Source organism: Gadus macrocephalus, chromosome 16 (assembly GCF_031168955.1).
Source record: "Gadus macrocephalus chromosome 16, ASM3116895v1".
Taxonomy (NCBI): domain Eukaryota; kingdom Metazoa; phylum Chordata; class Actinopteri; order Gadiformes; family Gadidae; genus Gadus; species Gadus macrocephalus.
In genome coordinates, this window is record NC_082397.1 from 5,014,608 (window position 1) to 5,033,968 (window position 19,361).

At 45.5% G+C, this 19,361-nt stretch overlaps 2 protein-coding genes across 3 annotated transcripts in view; both read left to right on the forward strand.

Annotated features, from left to right (window-relative positions):
- The window catches only part of trpc6b (transient receptor potential cation channel, subfamily C, member 6b), a 13,694-nt gene extending 4,758 nt beyond the window's left edge, over positions 1–8,936 (forward strand). Inside the window, exons 5-12 of the mRNA XM_060074941.1 lie at positions 1,065–1,281; positions 2,373–2,600; positions 4,081–4,345; positions 5,757–5,952; positions 6,635–6,841; positions 7,184–7,240; positions 7,904–7,979; positions 8,249–8,936. Of these exons, the coding sequence (XP_059930924.1) occupies positions 1,065–1,281; positions 2,373–2,600; positions 4,081–4,345; positions 5,757–5,952; positions 6,635–6,841; positions 7,184–7,240; positions 7,904–7,979; positions 8,249–8,403 (1,401 nt within the window). The 3' untranslated portion in view covers positions 8,404–8,936. The remainder of the gene's footprint in view (positions 1–1,064; positions 1,282–2,372; positions 2,601–4,080; positions 4,346–5,756; positions 5,953–6,634; positions 6,842–7,183; positions 7,241–7,903; positions 7,980–8,248) is intronic.
- A 2,194-nt stretch (positions 8,937–11,130) lies between these two features.
- Positions 11,131–19,355, forward strand: pgr (progesterone receptor). Of its 2 annotated transcripts, none has more exons than XM_060074943.1 (8): positions 11,131–12,447; positions 12,695–12,804; positions 14,091–14,210; positions 14,548–14,844; positions 15,562–15,706; positions 17,709–17,839; positions 18,488–18,645; positions 19,036–19,355. In XM_060074943.1, exons 1-8 carry the CDS (start codon positions 11,483–11,485, stop codon positions 19,189–19,191), a joined length of 2,082 nt encoding a protein of 693 aa, XP_059930926.1. In that variant the 5' UTR covers positions 11,131–11,482; the 3' UTR covers positions 19,192–19,355. The 2 variants fall into 2 exon arrangements, with proteins under 2 accessions (XP_059930926.1, XP_059930927.1); XM_060074944.1 differs by having other exon boundaries at positions 11,132–12,447; positions 14,094–14,210.
- The last annotated feature ends 6 nt before the right edge of the window (positions 19,356–19,361 follow it).

Genomic DNA, 19,361 nt, shown 5'->3' on the forward strand with positions numbered 1-19,361 from the left:
CGCAATCTTCCTTAAATTCAGGACACGATAATACTTGTGGATTTGTGGCTTGAACAGACATTTATCCTTCACCAGTCAGTCAGCGCCATGTCCCCGCGCTCACCAGCACCGTCTGTCCTTCCGACGGCACGCTGAAAGCTAGACAGAAGCACGTCCTTCTTCGCACACAAATCCACCATCACTGTCACCACACAGATGTTCCAGGGACGAAGGCGCCGCACAAGTGAGCCTGCAAAGAAAGCATTCTGCTGACCGAGCAGTGCCTCAGGACATGCTTTAATGTATGCGCTCTCCAACAAGAGGGACAAATTAAACAGCCGCTGAGGCTAAGCGACTGTTTGCCGTCTGTTTTGCAGAGAGAGGCCGACGGCACTTATGAGCTGGAGACGATCATCGCTGTTTTAAATCGTGTCGTCCTCACCTGCCTTCAGGCTCCAGGGGCGAGTTGGTCTCCAGGGGTTAGGGGTTAGAGAAAAGCTTCTGGGTTCAGACACCAAGGTGTGGATGATGCCCCCAACGACCGTAGCCGCTCCTTAATGATCTGCCACTAAGGAAGTATCCACTGTGAGGCTCTGTGGATAAAAGCCTCTGCCAAGGAACTAAAATCTGTCGTGGGAAGTGCCCTTCCCCCCAGCGGACGTCCCATCTGGCGCCGTTTCCCCCCCCGCTGGGGGGGCCCATGGGACGTCACTTGACACTTTAGTCCCTTACACACTTTAGACTTACACATAGTTTTGCATTATGGTATGTGTTGATGAACCGTTTCAATAGCATATACTGCACACTTTAAGTCACTTCTGCTATTATTGTTAATGAACCGCCGATAATGTTGACATTAATTTTGCATCTATATTTGGACTACTTTTACTGCATATGCAGACCTATGGTTATCATGCCTATATAAACGGGTATGGACGCGTCTATACCCGTATCTCTTCGACACACATGTTGTAGTTTTATTATTTTATTTTTGACTTGCCGTCCTTTCATGCTGTGGCACCCCACCCTCCCCTCCGGTGTTAACGCAGAACAACGTTCCTTGCCTCACCTTTCCCCCTCTCCAGCTGGGCAGGGTGATGCGGGGGCCCTTCCTGAAGTTCGTGGCCCACGCCGCGTCCCTCATGGTGTTCCTGTTCCTGCTGGTGATGAACGCCGCCGACCGCTTCCAGGGCACAGCGCTGCTGCCCAACATGACCACCCAGGACCACCCCTCCCAGCTGTTCCGCATGAAGACCACCCCCTTCACCTGGATGGAGATCCTCATCATATCCTGGGTCATAGGTCAGGGGGGGGAGGTCACTGAGCGACGCATGGAGACGCACTGCACACGCACTCTCAAATGGAACCGGTGCACGCACGCACGCGCGCACGCACGCACGCACGCACGAAGGCAGGCAGGCAGGCAGGCAGGCAGGCACATACACACACACACACACACACACACGCGCACTCTCTATTCCGGTCACATGATTTCCATTTCATCCGTTATCAGATAATTTCTGCTGAGAATGAGAAAGAATTCAGTTTGCCATATTGCATTAACACACATACACACATCCAGACACACACACGACACACGCTCACATAGGCCAACACACAAGGATGCACTCACATCCGTGCACACACTAGTGTACACACACACACACACACACGCACACTGTAATAACTATAAGTGAGTCTGCCGGAGCTTGCGATCGTTAGTGAGAGCAGGAAACCGCCCACGCAGGGGAAATTATGTTTACTCTGCCCACACTCATACCAGAATATTAGAAAATAATATATAATAAGATAATAACGTTGACCTTCATTAGCATATAAAAAAGGAACCTACTTAGCCAGTATGAGCCAGGGTTCAATTGTAACTTTTAGAATTGTGTTGTTTTACCCGTCAGTGACACAATTTAATGGCCAAGCAATTAATATGTATCAGTGAGTTTTTGCCATTGGCTGGTAGCAGGTGTTCATGTTGGACCCTGGTTAGCCATAATGTCCGCTAAAGGATGATGTATGATTCTGCAACGTAAAATACGCTCTGCATTCACCCATACATACACAAATAATGACTGATCATTAACAACTTCATAAGCATACCTGTTTGCTAGTTTTGTTAATGCTGGTTTAGAAAAGGAAGGAAAATACTTTAGACTTCCCAATTCGGTGTGAACATTTGTATCCTTTCTTCAAGCTGAATTAGGTAATATAAGTCTACTTTGTCCATTAATCAGTGACAATGTCCAAACAGACATGAGGCTCAATGAAAAGAGACGCAAATTAGCACCTCGCTAGCTTCCATCCGCGACCGCGGGGCAGTCACATGGCTAAATACAGGCTACGATACACAACACATCTGTGACAATGCTCTCTTTGTCCAGGTAAGATCTGCGCCGAGTGTAAACACATCTGGTCGCAGGACATCAGGGAGTACGTGTCCGAGCCCTGGAACCTGCTGGACTTCGGCATCTTGGCCATCTTCGTGACGTCCTTCACGGCGCGGTGGATGGCCTTCTGGCACGCGCACGCCGCCCAGCTCTACGTGGACGTGCGCTACACCGACCTGGCCAACGTCACGCTGCCCGCGGAGGTCCAGTACTTCCACCTGGGTCAGTCTCCAGACCGCCTCTTTATCAGTAGGATTGTTTTGGTTGCTTTTAATATATCAATGTTTGATTTTTTGGTATTTTAATTTTTAATTTTTTATCAGTTGTATTTGACAACAATTAATATTGTGTTATTGTATGATTGTTATTTTTTGCATTATTTATATATTATATTATTATATTTGTATTGCTTATTATGGGAAAAAAGCACTGTAAGTCATTTTGGATGAAATCTCTAAATGGCAAATTGTATATAGTTATTTATAATTATTATTTCATGTATCATAGTATTATTTATGTTATTATTATTTGGTTATTATTATGATATTATTATAAACAGTATAAAGGTCGTTATTATATGGAGCATGGTAGCATCAGGGTGAGAGCTTCAGGGTGATGTGTCCATGTTGATCTCCAGGCAGCCTTGAGCCAGATGCTTGACCTCACGACCTCATCTCAATGCTCTGAAGCCACTTTGGATAAGAGCATCTGCTCATTTACTCAATAATAATTAATCAGACATGTGTGTGTGTGTGTGTGTGCGTTTGCGTATGTATGTTTAATGTATGCACAAACACAAACTCGCGCATCCCTGCAAGCGTGTGTGCGTGCGCGTGTGTGTGTGTGCGCGCGCATGTGTGTTTCTTTGTGTGTGGGTGTGTGTGTGTGTGTGTGTGTGTGTGTGTGTGTGTGTGTGTGTGTGTTTCTTTGTGTGTGTGTGTGTGTGTGTGTGTGTGTGTGTTTCTTTTCGTATGTGTGTGTGTGTTGTCGCAACCCGGTTCCGTAAGAGTCTATTTGTCACGGCAAGTACCACGCACTGGATGCTGGTTTAAGCCGCAGTCTGCGTTTATTCACAGAATAGGCAAAAGAACAAAGGTCAATCACACGGTGCTAGGGTCTCCGGGAGCCTCGTAGCCTGGGACGTGTCAATGGCCCCCTCCTGGTAGGTCCCACTGCCCTGGAATGAGTCCTCGGCTGCCTGACAAGATGTCCGCCCGCTCGTTTCCTCCCCCCGGCCAGGTGTTCCCCGTCAGGCTGATGAGGGCGAGGAATGTGGCGCTCTCTGCCTCCGGCTGGTGGAGGGCGGCGGTACACGCCCTCCACCACTAGCTCAGGAGGTAGAGCGGGCGGCAGTAGCTCAGGAGGTAGAGACGGGTCGGCTGGTAACCTGAAGGTTGTTGGTTTGATCCCCCCGGCTCCTCCTAGAGTGTCGAGGTGTCCTTGAGCAAGGCACCTAACCCCTGACCGTTAGCTCCCCGACGAGCTGGCTGTCGCCTCGCCTCGCATGGTTCACTCCGCCGTCGGTGTGTGAATGTGCGCGTGAGCGGTGAATGTGGGGCAATATTGTAACGCGCTTTGGGTGGCCGATGGTTAGATGAAGCGCGATATAAATGCAGTCCATTTACATTTCACCACCCCGGATCCCCCTGGTGGGGGAGCGGGTTGTCACACTGTGTGTGTGTGTGTGCGTGCGTACCTCCAGCGCGGATCCACTGGATGCCGTCGGACCCCCAGCTGCTGTCCGAGGGGCTGTACGCGGTGGCGGTGGTCCTGAGCTTCTCCCGCATCGCCTACATCCTGCCGGCCAACGAGAGCTTCGGGCCGCTGCAGATCTCGCTGGGCCGCACCGTCAAGGACATCTTCAAGTTCATGGTGATCTTCATCACCGTGTTCGTGGCCTTCATGATCGGCATGTTCATCCTGTACTCCTACTACCTGGGCGCCAAGCAGAACGACGCCTTCACCACGTGAGTTCACATCTGATTCATCACAAGTACGTTTTATGTAAAATTATGTTTATTAAAAGATATATTTATACATTTATAGATATTATTAAAAAAAATATATATATATGTAGATATAAATTTAATTTGCATTTATTTTTATAAAAATAAACATATTTTCCGAAATGTATATATTTGTATATCTTTGATGTATTTACATTTCTCTATTCAAACTGTCAAAAATCCCTAAATCCTATTTGAATTTGTGAAACTGTCCTGAACGTTATGCTCTGGCAACTGCTCAAGTACCGGTTTGGGATTAAGAAAGTACCGAATATATTCATAAAAGGAATTCGGCTTCAATATGATGCCATTTAAAGGTGAGGCTAAGATCAATCAAAACATACAATCCAAAAAGTGCCACTTGACCAAGTTTTTAAATCAACCAGCAGAAGTACTGAGTAGCCATATCTGAACAAGAGTCTGTACAGAGTAGCGCCACACATCAGAACACGGTTACAATGTGTGTTAGTGGCTGATCTGTGTATCGTTTCCACCGCTTTGCCCCAGCTGCACAGCAATAACCAAGATGCTAAGGGCTCTGGCTACATTCTGCAGCATTTAGATATTAAAAAACTGCAGTAAAACTAGTGCTTCTTCTATTGTGATTGCTTCCATCGTTTGTTCTCAACCTCGCTTCCCTTGTAAGTCGCTTCAATACAGGGTCTGATCAATCAGTGGTACCCACCTGGGGTACAATTTGTACAAGCAGCCTGGACCAGGGGCAGAAATACGCCTTCCATTTTAAACCCCACGACAGTATTAACAGTATGGTTTAAGTTTATAGGCCACTAAAATATTAATAATGAAGCTAAATGATCCGACTATAATATGAGTTCCTAGGCAACAACCATATTAACAAGGACTGAAAGCAGTCACACAAGGTATTCATAGCCCACCCAGCACCTATCCCAGTGGCCACCCTTTTGGACCAAATCTCGGCTGTAGCCATTACTGATGACAGTTTTTGGATTTTAGTCACATAATCCATGCACACACACACAAATAGAAGATGCCGTTTATGTGTCATTCTGTGCCACCTGCTGGCGAAGTAGTGTATTAAGCTTAAAGGCAATTACTTAAAGGCAAAGGACGTAATGGAATGAGGTATCTGCATACAACTTTTGTATGTTAAGGTAGGTGCCCTCTGTGTTCATTGCGATGTTCACTGCACAGCTTAATGTATCCCGACGGACATTATGGGTCCAAATTGAATAACATTTGTGGTTTGGTGTGGATGACGGGGTACTGATTGTAGTGTGATTGTAGTGACTGAAGTGTGGGTTCATAACACAAAAGGTTGGAAATCATTGTGCTGCCTGAGCGACTGAACCTCACACCAACAGAGAGCTCCTTGTGTTTCCTCCTCACCCAGCGTGGAGGAGAGCTTCAAGACCTTGTTCTGGGCCATCTTCGGCCTCTCCGAGGTGCGATCCGTCGTTCTGGACACCAACCACAAGTTCATCGAGAACACGGGCTACATCCTCTACGGCGTCTACAACATCATCATGGTGATCGTCCTCCTCAACATGCTCATCGCCATGTTCAACAGCTCCTTCCAGGAGATCGAGGTGAGTCCAGAACATCCCGGTGACATCGCTCGCGGTTGGTTCTTTTAGGTTCCAAAGCTGTGGTTCCAAGCCTTATTCGGCCCTGTGTCACATTTTTTCTTACTCGGTTGTGCAAATGCTTCCACGTATAGTTTTAAAGGTGACATATTACACCACCTGGTGTGAGTGTGATTAGTCATTAAAAGCCGTTTTGGAAAATCTGCCTCTTCTTATGTCACAAGTGGGCGTGTCCACCTAGATGTGTGCTGGATAGATGAGTCTACCAGCCTACCCAGTGGACTGTAGCAAACGTTCCTCATCTATCCATCATACATCTGGGTGGACACGCCCACTTGTGATGTCAGAAGAGGCAGATTCAACGCGGGTTGTAACGGCTTATAGTTAGCAGTATTTTTTTTGAGGCCTTTACCCTCAAACACTATGATTGGTCTTAACAAATCACCCCAGCATTGAGCTCGTCTACTATCAGACTTTAAATTGTTAATCTGAGGTCTGATCTGTGAGACGAAATAAGCTAGCGAGCCCCGGCAACCCCACATGAATTCCAAGAGGGATCGTAACATAGATTTATCCCTCTGACGCATGAACACTTCATCTCTCTTATGAATTAATAAATCCTTTCTCTCATGAATAATTGAATGATGGACCGGCACCTCTTACCTTCCTCCCTGTCGTGCTGCAGGACGATTCCGACGTGGAGTGGAAGTTTGCCCGCTCCAAACTCTGGTTCTCTTACTTTGAGCATGGCGGAACGCTGCCCGTGCCCTTCAACCTCGTGCCGAGCCCCAAGTGCATCCTGGGAACGACACTGGGAATCCTCAAACTTCTCTGTAGACTTCCTCACCTGGAGGTCAAGGACCAGCCGGAGCTCAACCCGGAGCTCAACAAGGTCTGAGGGAACGGGGGTAGTCTAGTCTGGGGGTTCCGGGGGTCTCCGTATATGCATTTTGGGGTCGTGGGAGATGGCTGACTTAAAAGCTTACCGATGTTTGATAATACATTTGTTAATGTTAGGGGTGTTTACCAAAGGTGATTCTCTATCAACTAATGATTCGTGGCCATAAGCAAACTAAAATGAACTACTTCTCTGGGATATGATGATATTATGCAGATATTCACGGGGTATTCACGGGGTCACCACTGGTTGAGAGTCTTTGACTCAGAGTCCAAAAGGTTCTGTGTTCGATACCCCCAATGTCCACGTCAACATTTATTATCTTTTAACCGTTAGCTGAATCCGCCAGATGAAGAAAATGTTGCTACATCCACGGCCCCGAGCGCACACCAGGTAAAGCACCTTTAAACGATCGCTTCACAGTATTTATTCATTTATGTATTCCACACAGATTCATATGCAGTATTAGATTCATATGAAAGTATTTATTTGTTTTCATGTTCCGAACACTTACATCATCCATTGTACACTCTCCATGTAATTCTTCCTTTTTAGGATTGTGAGGTTGCACACACGCACACACACACACACACACACACACACACACACACACACACACACACACACACACACACACACACACACACACACACACACACACACACACACACACACACACACACACACACACACACCAGTGGCAGGCTTCCATTTATTATGGCTATTAAAACATGTCTTAAGGCACCAGTGATTAGATTGGATGACTAAACACACTCCCATAAAAATATCATCTCTTCCTCTCCTTGTCTAGCGACACACAAATAGATAAACACACAAACACAGAAAGATCCACACAAACGTACACACACAAGCCCCTGGCCTATATTTTTTCTTATCAGTGTTGGCAACCTTCCACTGACACACTCACAGCTCAAGGGCACTAGGGAGTTGAGTGGTTTTATCACCAACCGATTCTGAAACCTCCGGAATGCTGTCGAATGCTGTCGTCTTTGTGTGTATGCGTGTGCGCGTGTGTGCGTGTGTGTATTTGAACAGAAAATTATGAACCGCCTGGTGAAGAGGTACATCATCAACGCCCAGTCAGACCGCGACCATGATGAGGTCAACGAAGGTAGGCGGAGTCAACTGTCACTCATCGTCAGAACCTATCTTTGGGCAATTGTTATTGGTTCTAAACATGTATGACTGGGCATTTAGATTCAGAATATTAATCTTTATATTAATCCTAAAATACTTGATAGTAAATCAGCAAAGTATTCAGAATAAGTAATCGTTGGTGAAGGAGTAAAATCAAATATATAACCTCGTATGCAAAGCGATAAAAGCAATAAAGTTGGAGTACAATCTAATAAAAGCCGATGCTTTTGGCGCCCCCTGCAGGCGAGCTGAAGGAGATCAAGCAGGACATCTCCAGCCTGCGCTTTGAGCTGCTGGAGTGCAAGAGCTATAACATGGACGCCATGGCTGGCCTCATCCGACGGCTGGAGGAGGTGACACGCGCCACCTCCAACAGAAAAGCGCGCGACACTAATTGATGCAATGTTATTATTATTCTTATATATAGTAATTTAGCAGACGCCTGCCTCCAGAGCGACTAACGATGGAAAAAACAGCGAGAAAGGTCACTGCGGACAAGTTAGCTTGTGGTCTTCACACCCAGAACATGTTATCACTAGACTATCCTTAAGATATTAGTTATTTTACATATGGATATGTGTCTATATTAGAGGTGTATTCCACACAGTTTAGAAATGCAGAAATGTCTTGTTTTTTTAAGCCTATACATAAAATACGTGTTCATTAGAACATTTTTCCCGAATGAAATAACACTATTTTACACAACCTGAATATTTAATTCAGAATGTTATTTTGTGTTTACTCCGGTAGTCGTTCCCCTTTTGAGCCTCTAGATGGTGCTACAGAGACTCCTGCTGCCAGTTGCATTGTTTTTATTTTCCTTCCACACCAACAGCTCTGTGAGTTGTTAATAATTTCTCCCCGCATCAATGTTTGATTTCCCCTGAGTTATTGAATATAAATCATTAATAAAGTTATAATGTTGAAGCGATCAGGCAGGGTCAAATTAATAAGTCGGAAATGTTTTAACTGTACAGGCAGCAATCCCTTAAATAAAGTTCATTTACTTTCTGCCACAAAACAGGGTTATTGAAACCATGTGTTATGCCTAACCAAGATCAATATAAGTCCTTATTATCATAGAATAGACAAATAAGAAAAAAATATGGGCCTCTAACACATCAATAAATCTTAGAATTTCTTCTTGTATCAACACATGGAAACCATAACAGAAATGAGACGCGTTGTATTGACACACAACACACACACACACACACACACACACACACACACACACACACACACACACACACACACACACACACACAGGACCCTCCTGTTCACACAAACACACACACACTTGTCCGTCTCGCTCCCTCTCTTTCACTTTCTTTTCCCTCTCTCCCTGCCCCATCTCTCACAAACACACACAAGCGGGGGAACTGTCTGACCTGTCACGCGAGCCTCCTCCACCAAAATCAGATCATAAAAAATGGAGATAATAGCTTTTTAAGGCTCGACTGTCAACCCCGGGAAACCGTTGGTTGCAGTGTAATTTTTTGGTTGATAATTACAAGAACCCTAGACCCTACGTGACTGAAGAGGCCAAAGCTCAGACCCGGATAAAATCTTACCGGTTCATGGGAAATTCTTCAGACTAGGATAATTGGGACGACAAGCTTGTGGGCACATACTGCGAAGGCAATGCATTTTTTGTTTTATCAATATTTTGTGCAAATCTACTCCCATTTTCGGTGAGTCAACTTGCACAACTGGGAACTTTAATTATCGGCCTACATTTCGGAATTAGAAGCCAATATCTTCACTCCTTGACATCCGGTTTTACATCCGGATAAAAGATAAGGTGGGGGAAGGAGAGGGGGACACTACTCCATCCAGTGTTTAAATGAGGCAGCCATGACGCAACGGCAAGCCTTAAGATAGTGGTCCCTGATGCCCACTGATAGCAGGCGTGTGACGGGGGAGATATGGACCCAAGGTCACGATGTGCATCATAACCACACACCTCAACATCAGCAACACGAACGCACCACTGATTATGACAAACAAAAACAACACTCACTACGCCCACTCATGAATTCTGGGAAAATCATTCCATGTAGTAGGCCTACATGACCAACTCATGAATCAAATGGGCGTGGGATTATATTATGTCATAAGGTTCTGGTTTTATCATGTTGTGGGGTTACAGTTATGTTTAAATTAAGAATCAAGGCCTTGTTATCACAACATATGCCCTGTGGTTGGAGTGATTTGCCCGAAGATATGGACAGTGCATTATATGATTCAAGCTCCACTAATTCAATATTACATTTTTGGAAACCACAAATTCATCCGCAAATGTTTGTCTACTCCAAACATGCTGTCACGTTTCTGAAAGTTTTGTATTACATTTTGTAATACAAATACCTTATATTCCTAATAAAAATATGATCAAATATATATATATATATATATATATATATATATATATATATATATATATATATAAAGATACATTTGTTTCATGTAATTATCGACGATATTAAATGTAAAAATGTATGTCAAGTATTAGTGTTTATTTTCGGAATCGGAGCCCCTAAATCATCCATGAATCCTGTTCGTCTTTGTCTTCAGCAATGTCAATGTAATAAAAATCCTCACTCGAAGCCAATCGAGGCAATATTCTCTCCTCTCTCCCAACATTTAAAAGCTCCAATGTCACGACGACTTGAAGAGGTCAATCATATAGAGGACGACCCCGGCTGCGTCCAACTCTTTGCTCTCTGTAGCCTGCGGGTACAGCTTCAGCACCACACTGCAGGACCAGCCACTACTTTTAATCCATACGTACATTCTTCCTATTCAAGTAATAGGCCGAGTTATATTGCATTCATTTAGGACCGAGTGTGGGCGTAATATGTCCAGTAGTTTCCTATGTGATCATTTAGATACAGTCAACATCTGACCACTTCATGTGTGTAATATAATTAAATGTTTAGCATTAGATATGTCCTCTATCATAGCTTGTCTATCTAGCATTATCTAATGAGTTTTATCACATCTATATGGTGTGAGAAACAGGGAGACGCGATAAACTCGGATTATAAACTGAGGCACGTCCCCCCGGGGTGGAGACTTCTTGTTCACCACCCAGGGTGGAAACTGAGAGGACGGAGGAAACGGGTTTCTGCTGGACTGAAAAGGGAAAAGGAAAGGGCCGCCGGATAGTTTTGAAAGATGACAGCGAAAGGCGAACAACAGAAACGTGTCAGTTCAACATTTCTTCATCAGACTCGGGTACTTATTTTCTCTAATGGTACTTATTTTAGGCTTTGTAATTCATTAGTAGGCTAGTATTATTTGAATCATTAGTATTATCATTAAACGATCCATTTCATAAACCATTTATTAAATAGCCAACTTTTAATGTGAAAGACAGCAGGGAAAAACAAAGCGTCAAAGCGAGAGTGTGTTCAGGGGGAGGGCTGAGGAGCAGGGTGGGGGTTTCAGAACGCGCGCTTTCCCCGGACGCAGATGGAGAATAAACCCAATGGGAGGATGGACGCAGTAAGCACTTCTCTCGCCGACTCCACGGAATCCAGAGACAACACGACCATCAGTAAACTGAACGACATGGGATTCTGCCACGGAAAATCACCAGCGTCGACCTGCGTGTCCACCGCCGTGCGTCACTTTGGCAACATCGGAACTCTGTTGCACCAGGGCGCACCGCTTCTGGACCACGACGGTTACAAAGAATGCCCCCTGGTGGATCACCCGCTGGCCCTGAAGCAGCACTCCTACGGCCGAGTTGAGGAACACTTGAAGACGGACAACATGAACATGTCGTGGGCTGATTATGTCAAAGTGCCGAGAGCCAAAGAATCAACGGTGCAAAGGTTGCAGGCGCAACGCGCGTCGACCGCGACCTGTAAGTTTATAAAGGACGAGAAAGAGCCGTCGCTCATCATGGACCATCCCGGTGGCCCCGGGTTCGGCCTGCCCACGGAGATGGCCGGACTAGACGCTTTTTATGACGTCGAGAAGAAACAGCCGCCGCCGGGTTTCGCGGATGACGCGTCGAGCTTCACTTCGACGAGTTCCCAGGGGATAGAGGGGTCCCCAAACTTCCTGGTCGAACTGAACCAGCAGGACCCGCTCGCACCTGTAGTCCTACCCCAAGTAAGAACTGAGTTGAGGGGTGGGCAGCCCAGCAAGGGCATCATGCCCAACTTCGACGCACACATGACCAACGCACACGCACATGCACAACAGCAGCAGCACCATCATCTGCAGCAGCAGCAGCACCACCATCATCTGCAGCAGTTGATGGTGTACAAGAATGAAGCCCCGCGGTGGTCCTTCCCGACTGGGAACGCGGCGGACGCGCAGTTCTGGAGCCAGTCTGCGGGTCTGTCCGACGACCTGTACCCGTATGGGGCCCATGGTGCCAGTCCCGCATCACAGAGGCACTCGCCTTCGTACTCCACCTTTCCCGGGTAATTATGAGATAACAGGTAGACAATAAACGACAACTTTAGTCAGCTCACCGAGTCACTTCATGAAAAAACATCTAATTTATTTTGTGCGTCTGTCTGTGTGCGCGCGTGCGTGTGTGTCTCCGTGCCGGTGTATATGCGTGTGTGTATTGGTGTGTGTATATCCGTGTGTGTGTGTGTGTGTGTGTGTGTGTGTGTGTGTGTGTGTGTGTGTGTGCGCGTGCGTGTATTTCCGTGATTTCTACAGCATGCCACCCCAGAGGCTGTGCATGATCTGCGGGGACGAGGCGTCCGGGTGTCATTACGGGGTTCTAACCTGCGGCAGCTGCAAGGTGTTCTTCAAGCGAGCGGTAGAAGGTGAGGGCACGTACACGTGCTGACGTTGACGTCTGTCTCCCCAAATAAGGGACCTTGTGTCGCTTCAACCTGCGGGGGCCTTGGTGCACCAAATTGTATCCTTAAATTCTTAGCACTTCAACATTTGATGGCTCTCACACAACTAGTTTGTCGTTAAATGTTTTCATATATATGCATATATTTGACATATATTTCTGTATTAGGCGTTCATGATCCTTGGTCTTGTTAGACAAAACGATTAATAAAATGTAATCACAATAAAAAAGATACTATAGCCTAATAAATCAAAAATAGCCACAAACAAATAAATTAAAAGAATTCAAACAAAAGGTACACTGTGAAAGTCAATTGATCAAGCCGATTAGGGAATAGTTTAATTGCCACTGAAGCAATTATAGCTTATTTAGCTAATGCTCACATTGTGGCGGTAACAGAGGCTTTAGCTATGCTAAGCTCACATCGTGGCGGTTACAGGGGCGTTAGCTACGCCAAGCTCACATCGTGGCAGTTAGAGGGGCTCTAGCCACAGTGTCGCTCACATTGTGGCAGTAAGAGGGGCTTTAGCTAGTGACGCTAACACTGTGGCGGCTAGAGGGGCTTAAGCTATATGCTAAACTGAGATTGTGGCGGCTAGAGGGACTTTAGCTAGTAACACTTATATTGTGGAGATTAGAGGAGCTTTAGCTAGAGTAACGCTCACATTGTGGCGATTAGAGCTAGTTTTGCTTCAGCTAGTTATGCAAATATCTTGGTCCTTAGAGGGGCTATTGCTAACGCTCATATCTTGGCAGTTAGAGGGTCTTTAACTAGTTACGCTTACATCCTGACGTTGAAGGTGCTATAGCTAGACTAAAACTAACAATGTGGCGGTTAGAGGTGCTGTAGCTGGACTTACACTAACAATGTGGCGGTTAGAGGTACTTTAGCTACAGTATCGCTCACATCTTGGAGGGGGGTGCCTAATTAGAGTAAGGCTCACAGTGTTCTGGTCACCCAGCTGTGGTTATTTGGCAACTAGTGAGTGTCACAGTGTCCTATCTATTCTCCGAAACTCACCTCAGAGGAAAAAGCTGTGTGTTTGTCGAGCAGTTGTGTATCTTACAGAAGGACACAATTTCTGCGTGGTTGTTGTGTTGGAAAAGTCAGAGGGAGCAGGGACAAGAAAAGAGAGAAAAGAAGAGAGAAGGGAGGGGGGGAGAGAGAAGAGATGAGAAAGAGATAAGAGACAGCCATTGTCAGTGAATGATGTTAAAATTGGGTATATTGTGTTTCTTTTTCTCCTTGAGCAGGCCATCATAATTACCTCTGTGCTGGACGGAATGACTGCATCGTAGACAAGATCCGGAGGAAGAACTGCCCCGCGTGCCGCTTGAGGAAGTGCTACCAGGCTGGGATGATGCTAGGAGGTACGGATGCATGCTATGTTTCGCCTTACGCTGACCTCTATCTGGGCTCCATCTTGGGGGAGGGAGCTAGTCTGGTGACAGAGCAACCCCCCCCCCCCCCCCCCCCTATATACACCGATACACACTCTTGCTGAAGGAACAGCCCTCTGAATTCATTTGGAATCATTGTAGATAAAAAAAAAAGCACTAACTCACTATCGCTAGAGAACCTCAAAAACATTTGTTGAGTCTTTAGTATGTTTTGAACATGGAACCAAAGATGTCTTCATGAGTTGGATCGTTTGGATATCTAACCAGTGCTCCGTGTTTGTCCACTCCCCCCCCCTCCCCACTACAGGGAGGAAGTTGAAGCGTTTCGGGGCCCTCAAGGCAATGGGCATGTCCCCCGGGAACCTGATGTTCCAGTCCCACCTGGCGATGACGGGCGACGGCTCCGCGTCCTGCATGCCGGGCATCCGAGAGGTGCAGCTGTCCTCCCAGATCCTGGCCATCCTGGAGAACATCGAGCCGGAGATGGCGTACTCGGGCTTCGACAACACCCAGCTCGACCTGCCGCATGCGCTGCTCAACAGCCTCAACCGGCTGTGCGAGATGCAGCTGCTGTGGATTGTCAGGTGGTCCAAGTCCCTGCCAGGTATCTGTGCTTACCCCACCCTCCCCCCTCTTCCCTGACCCTCACTCCCTATCCCCCATTCTGGTCAGGGTCACCCACAGTCTGTTAGCGTAGGGAAAGCAGCTAGTTTGCCCCCCCCCCCCCCCCCCCCCCCAGCTGGCCTCGGCTTCGTAGATACCGGCCGCCGTGGCTGTTGTCATGGTTGTTAACCGGCAGGAAGCGGTTAAGCTACAGCTTTGATAACTAGGGGTCTGAGCTGGTCACACACAGGTTGTTTTTAAACGGGATGGATGGTAATGTGTGGGAAATTAGTTTTGTCTACGTCATACACTGGTTTTGTTTGTGCTCAGGATTGGGAGAGCGACCAGGAGTGTTTTTAGAGTTTTACAATTGTCGTCCCCTGAAAGAGATTCTGGGAAAGGAGGAGTGAAAGCGAGACAGAGGCTAAAAAGATAAACCACTCTACTTTGTAGCCAAAACTTTCAACAACTTAGTGTCTACAACATTGTTTTTGAAAGTTACAACCCTCTCTCGTTGAGTACATCGTGTGCAAAAACGTTTGCCTTGGCATCAAAAGGAAAAACAAGTGTCTGTAATGTTTCCAAGCAAATGACCAACCTTAGCATTTGAATCAAAACTGAAAGGTCAATATTAGATTAACGATTAACATTAGCGGTTACTCTTATCAAAGCCAAGTGTTTGCGATGTGAGTTGTTAATTTTCCTGTGTGTCTGGCAGGCTTTCGTAACCTGCACATCTCGGACCAGATGACCTTGATCCAGTACTCCTGGATGAACCTGATGGTCTTCTCTCTGGGCTGGAGGTCATTCAAGAACGTCACCAGTGAATTCTTATACTTTGCCCCGGATCTGATTCTTAACCAGTAAGTACCTTCCGATTCGCCCCTAGCGATAATTATAATTAGTCGGGGCCTTATTCAACTAGCGACTAGGAATAAGCGATTGGAAAATCGAACAACTATGTGCAGAGAGCAGAGTATTTGTATTTATATCTTTATTCTTTGAGGCAACAAAACTATTTGCAATTGAATAAAAGTGGAAATAGACGTAAATTAGAGAAAGTAATCCTGCTTTAGATCATTCTACTTATTCGTATTCTTCAATAAACTGTTAAAATAATTCTGAACACTTAAAAGTTAGGGAAGGCCTTTGCAATAAACTATTATATAAACTATTAAAATAATTATTAAAAAGAGGCCTTTTCAATAAACAATTATATCAACTATTATAATAATTATGAACACTTAAAGGCATGAGAATAATAAAAATGAACTAAACTCTCAACTGATAATTGACTATTTGAACATTATGAAACACGCCACCACCCACCCTAATTGGTGGATGCCGGACAGACAGAATTTAAACAAACCAAAAAAGGCCCAACAGATCAAATAAGCTTTCTTATTTGTTACACGAAGGCTGAGTGAACACAGCGTGTAGGTAAACTGGCTACACTGGCAGAGCAAAGCTTATCTCCGCCTCCCTAAACCATTCTCCCCTCCACTCTCCCGTCTGAAGGATTAGGCAGAGCACAAATAATAGAATGTATTAAATATAGGAACACCAGCTATTTGGCATGTTATTTTTGTATATATTTTTAAATATAGTCGCATGAAATAAATATTTGGAAAAACAAAACTATTTCTGCTTTGCCGAATGCTGTATTCAGATTCGGCTCCACCACTGCTATCCACTGGGTGTAAGTGGGAGCGTTATGGCGCGTTCAGATCGCTGGGAATTTGGGAAAACATTCCCGCGACGTCGGAAAGTTCTCATGAATGACGCTCTGATGATTTTATTCTTCCTTTCGGCAACTGGGGCCAGATTTTGATAACAGAGTTGCCCAGCTGGTGACGTATTATAAACTAGTGACGCGCATGAACATGGCGCGACATGAACGTTTTACTCAATATAAAATAATCAACCATAATATCACATACTTTACTATTGATTGACGTTGTAACCGTTTGTTGGCATCGACTTTGCTCAGTTTTAAATGTTGTGTACTGGTAAACCAGCTCTAGAAGCAAGGCAAGTGTTGCCTTCTATACCGTGGCAGTACAATGTGCTTCTCATAAATAAAAGCAAAAGGATAGTAGGTGATAGGCTACAAAGAAATAAAGGCGTGGAAACTTGCAACTGATCCTAATGAATTGTGATTTGTTCCAACTGGTTAGATAAAAAAAAACCTGCTGTGAAGAACTTTTAGATTCCGAATGCAGTGCACAATGAACGGTCGCTGTCGGGAACACGCATAAGCCTGAGTGTCATTACTGTCGAGGAGTCTCATTATTACCACGACACATGAATGCACCTTTAACACAGATATATGATGGATAGATCCAACTTCACCAGTACAATCCACCAGGGAGTTGATATACAAAACAGGGTCATCTCAGCAGTAGATTGTTTTTTTATCAGCCTTAGACATGCTGGTCAAATAATGGCCCTTTAACATAGACACAAAAGCTCTGCCAAATTTAATCAAAGCATACAACTGAATGATATCGTAATACCTAATACCTGTTGTTTAGTTTCATTGAACTATCTTAATATGTACAAAAACTAAAATAACTTGTGGATTGTCTTGTCTTGTGGATAAACTGACAAGCTATCGTTTATCCAACTCAGCTACAACAATTTGATAAGAACAGACAATCACTCCTTTTTACTGTACGATATCATTCAAACAAAACAACGATTTACACAAGCTCTCATGTAGTGCCACAATAACACTTCAAACATGTTATTTCCAAGCCCTGCCAACCGGAAGTGTCAAAGCATCACGTGCTGTATATAATGGATTCATGCTACAAAACGTTGGGTTTTGCGCACGAAGACGAGTCAGTGGTTCCCTCTTCTCAGGGACCAGATGAGGCAGTCCCCCATCTACGACCTGTGTCTGGCCATGCAGTTCATACCCCAGGAGTTTGCCAACCTTCAGGTCACCCGTGAGGAGTTCCTCTGTATGAAGGCCATCATTCTGCTCAACACAGGTAAGCCAAGCCGAGGAAAGCCATACGAAACTTAACCCAAATAGGCTTAACCATGCAAAACCAGCCAAGTCCAGGCCAAACCAAGCACAAACAAAGCAAAATGAAATGGGAATCGTCACATTTTCTAATATAAGAGAGTGGGAAGGTACTGGGTTTGATCCACCTTGTCCGCAGAATAACCGTCTTGCTCTAGCATAGCTAGAGCAAGATACCCTAACACATACACACTCCTTTTTGACATGTATCGGAATTTAACGTTAATCCAAACCCAAGGCAAAGAGTGAATGTTCCTGAAGGGGTGCAATGCTACTCTGAATAAGAACGATCCATGGACACAGCTGTGAAGCATTCCCATGTGAGTCATTGGAACACGGCCTGATTTATGGAGCAGATGTTATCAATTCAATTTGAAAGGGCCCTTTAAACGCAAATTGCCCTTTATGTATCGACCCAGCGATGACTTCAACAAGATGGTTGTGATTGAGCGCTGGACATCAGCTGGACATAGATAGTGGTGAATAAATAATGGACCCAACTTTATGATGAACGCATCAAAAGCTTTGACCCAAGGGTTCATCCAAAACAACATGACATAACGTGGCTGTGCGTAGCTTGACTCTAACCTCAACCCAATCTCCCCTCCTGCAGTGCCCCTGGAGGGACTGAAGAGCCAGGCGGCCTTCGACGAGATGCGCCAGAGCTACATCCGGGAGCTGACCAAAGCCATCCACCAGCGGGAGAAGGGCATGGCTGGGAGCTCCCAGCTGTTCTACCACCTCACCAAGCTGATGGACTCTATGCACGAGGTACGCTTCAAGCCTTATCTTACCGAGGGGCCGGGCTGCTCGATTATGGCAAAAAAACATAGTCACGATTATTTTGGTCAGAATTGAAATCACGATTATTCAAACGATTATTTTTGGAGTTTGAGAACGTGATTCATTCATTCAGCATTTCTCTCCAAAAAAAACGTTTTGTAACTGAGGACCGTCTCAACTCGATTAGTATATTAGTTGCATTAGAAATTAAAAAATTTGATTACCGGTAATTGTACAGCCCTATCCCTCCCTCCCCCCCAGCGCTCTCCGCTGCCCCCTCGGGTGGGAGTACATGATTCAGGAGTAGGGGAGTACATGAGTTTTTCTGGCATCCGCCCGACAACTGGCTAATTGGCAGCGTGACCTTGGGCTTTTCAGATCGTCAAGAAGGTCAACCTGTACTGCCTGAGCACCTACATCCAGGCGGACGCCATGAAGGTGGAGTTCCCCGAGATGATGTCCGAGGTCATCTCGTCCCAGCTGCCCAAGGTGCTGGCGGGCATGGTCAAGCCGCTGCTGTTCCACACCAAGTGAGGTGGGAAATAAACCAACCTTGCACAGACACCGTCTTCATCAGCGGCCCTCTTTGTCTGCTTCGTTATAGTACAACCTGAAGAAGGCGGTTTTATTCTTCATCCCAGAATTGTGTTACATTAACTTTACGGAAATATCTTTGTAAAATGTAAAGATATATTTTGCGGGAT

Excerpts from the sequence above, each read along its gene's own strand:
- pgr (XM_060074943.1), top strand. The coding sequence starts at position 11,483 with ATGGAGAATAAACCCAATGGGAGGATGGACGCAGTAAGCACTTCTCTC. Across the intron at positions 14,211-14,547 it reads GGCTGGGATGATGCTAGGAG|GGAGGAAGTTGAAGCGTTTC; the intron begins GTACGGATGCAT and ends TCCCCACTACAG. Across the intron at positions 17,840-18,487 it reads CATCATTCTGCTCAACACAG|TGCCCCTGGAGGGACTGAAG; the intron begins GTAAGCCAAGCC and ends CCCCTCCTGCAG.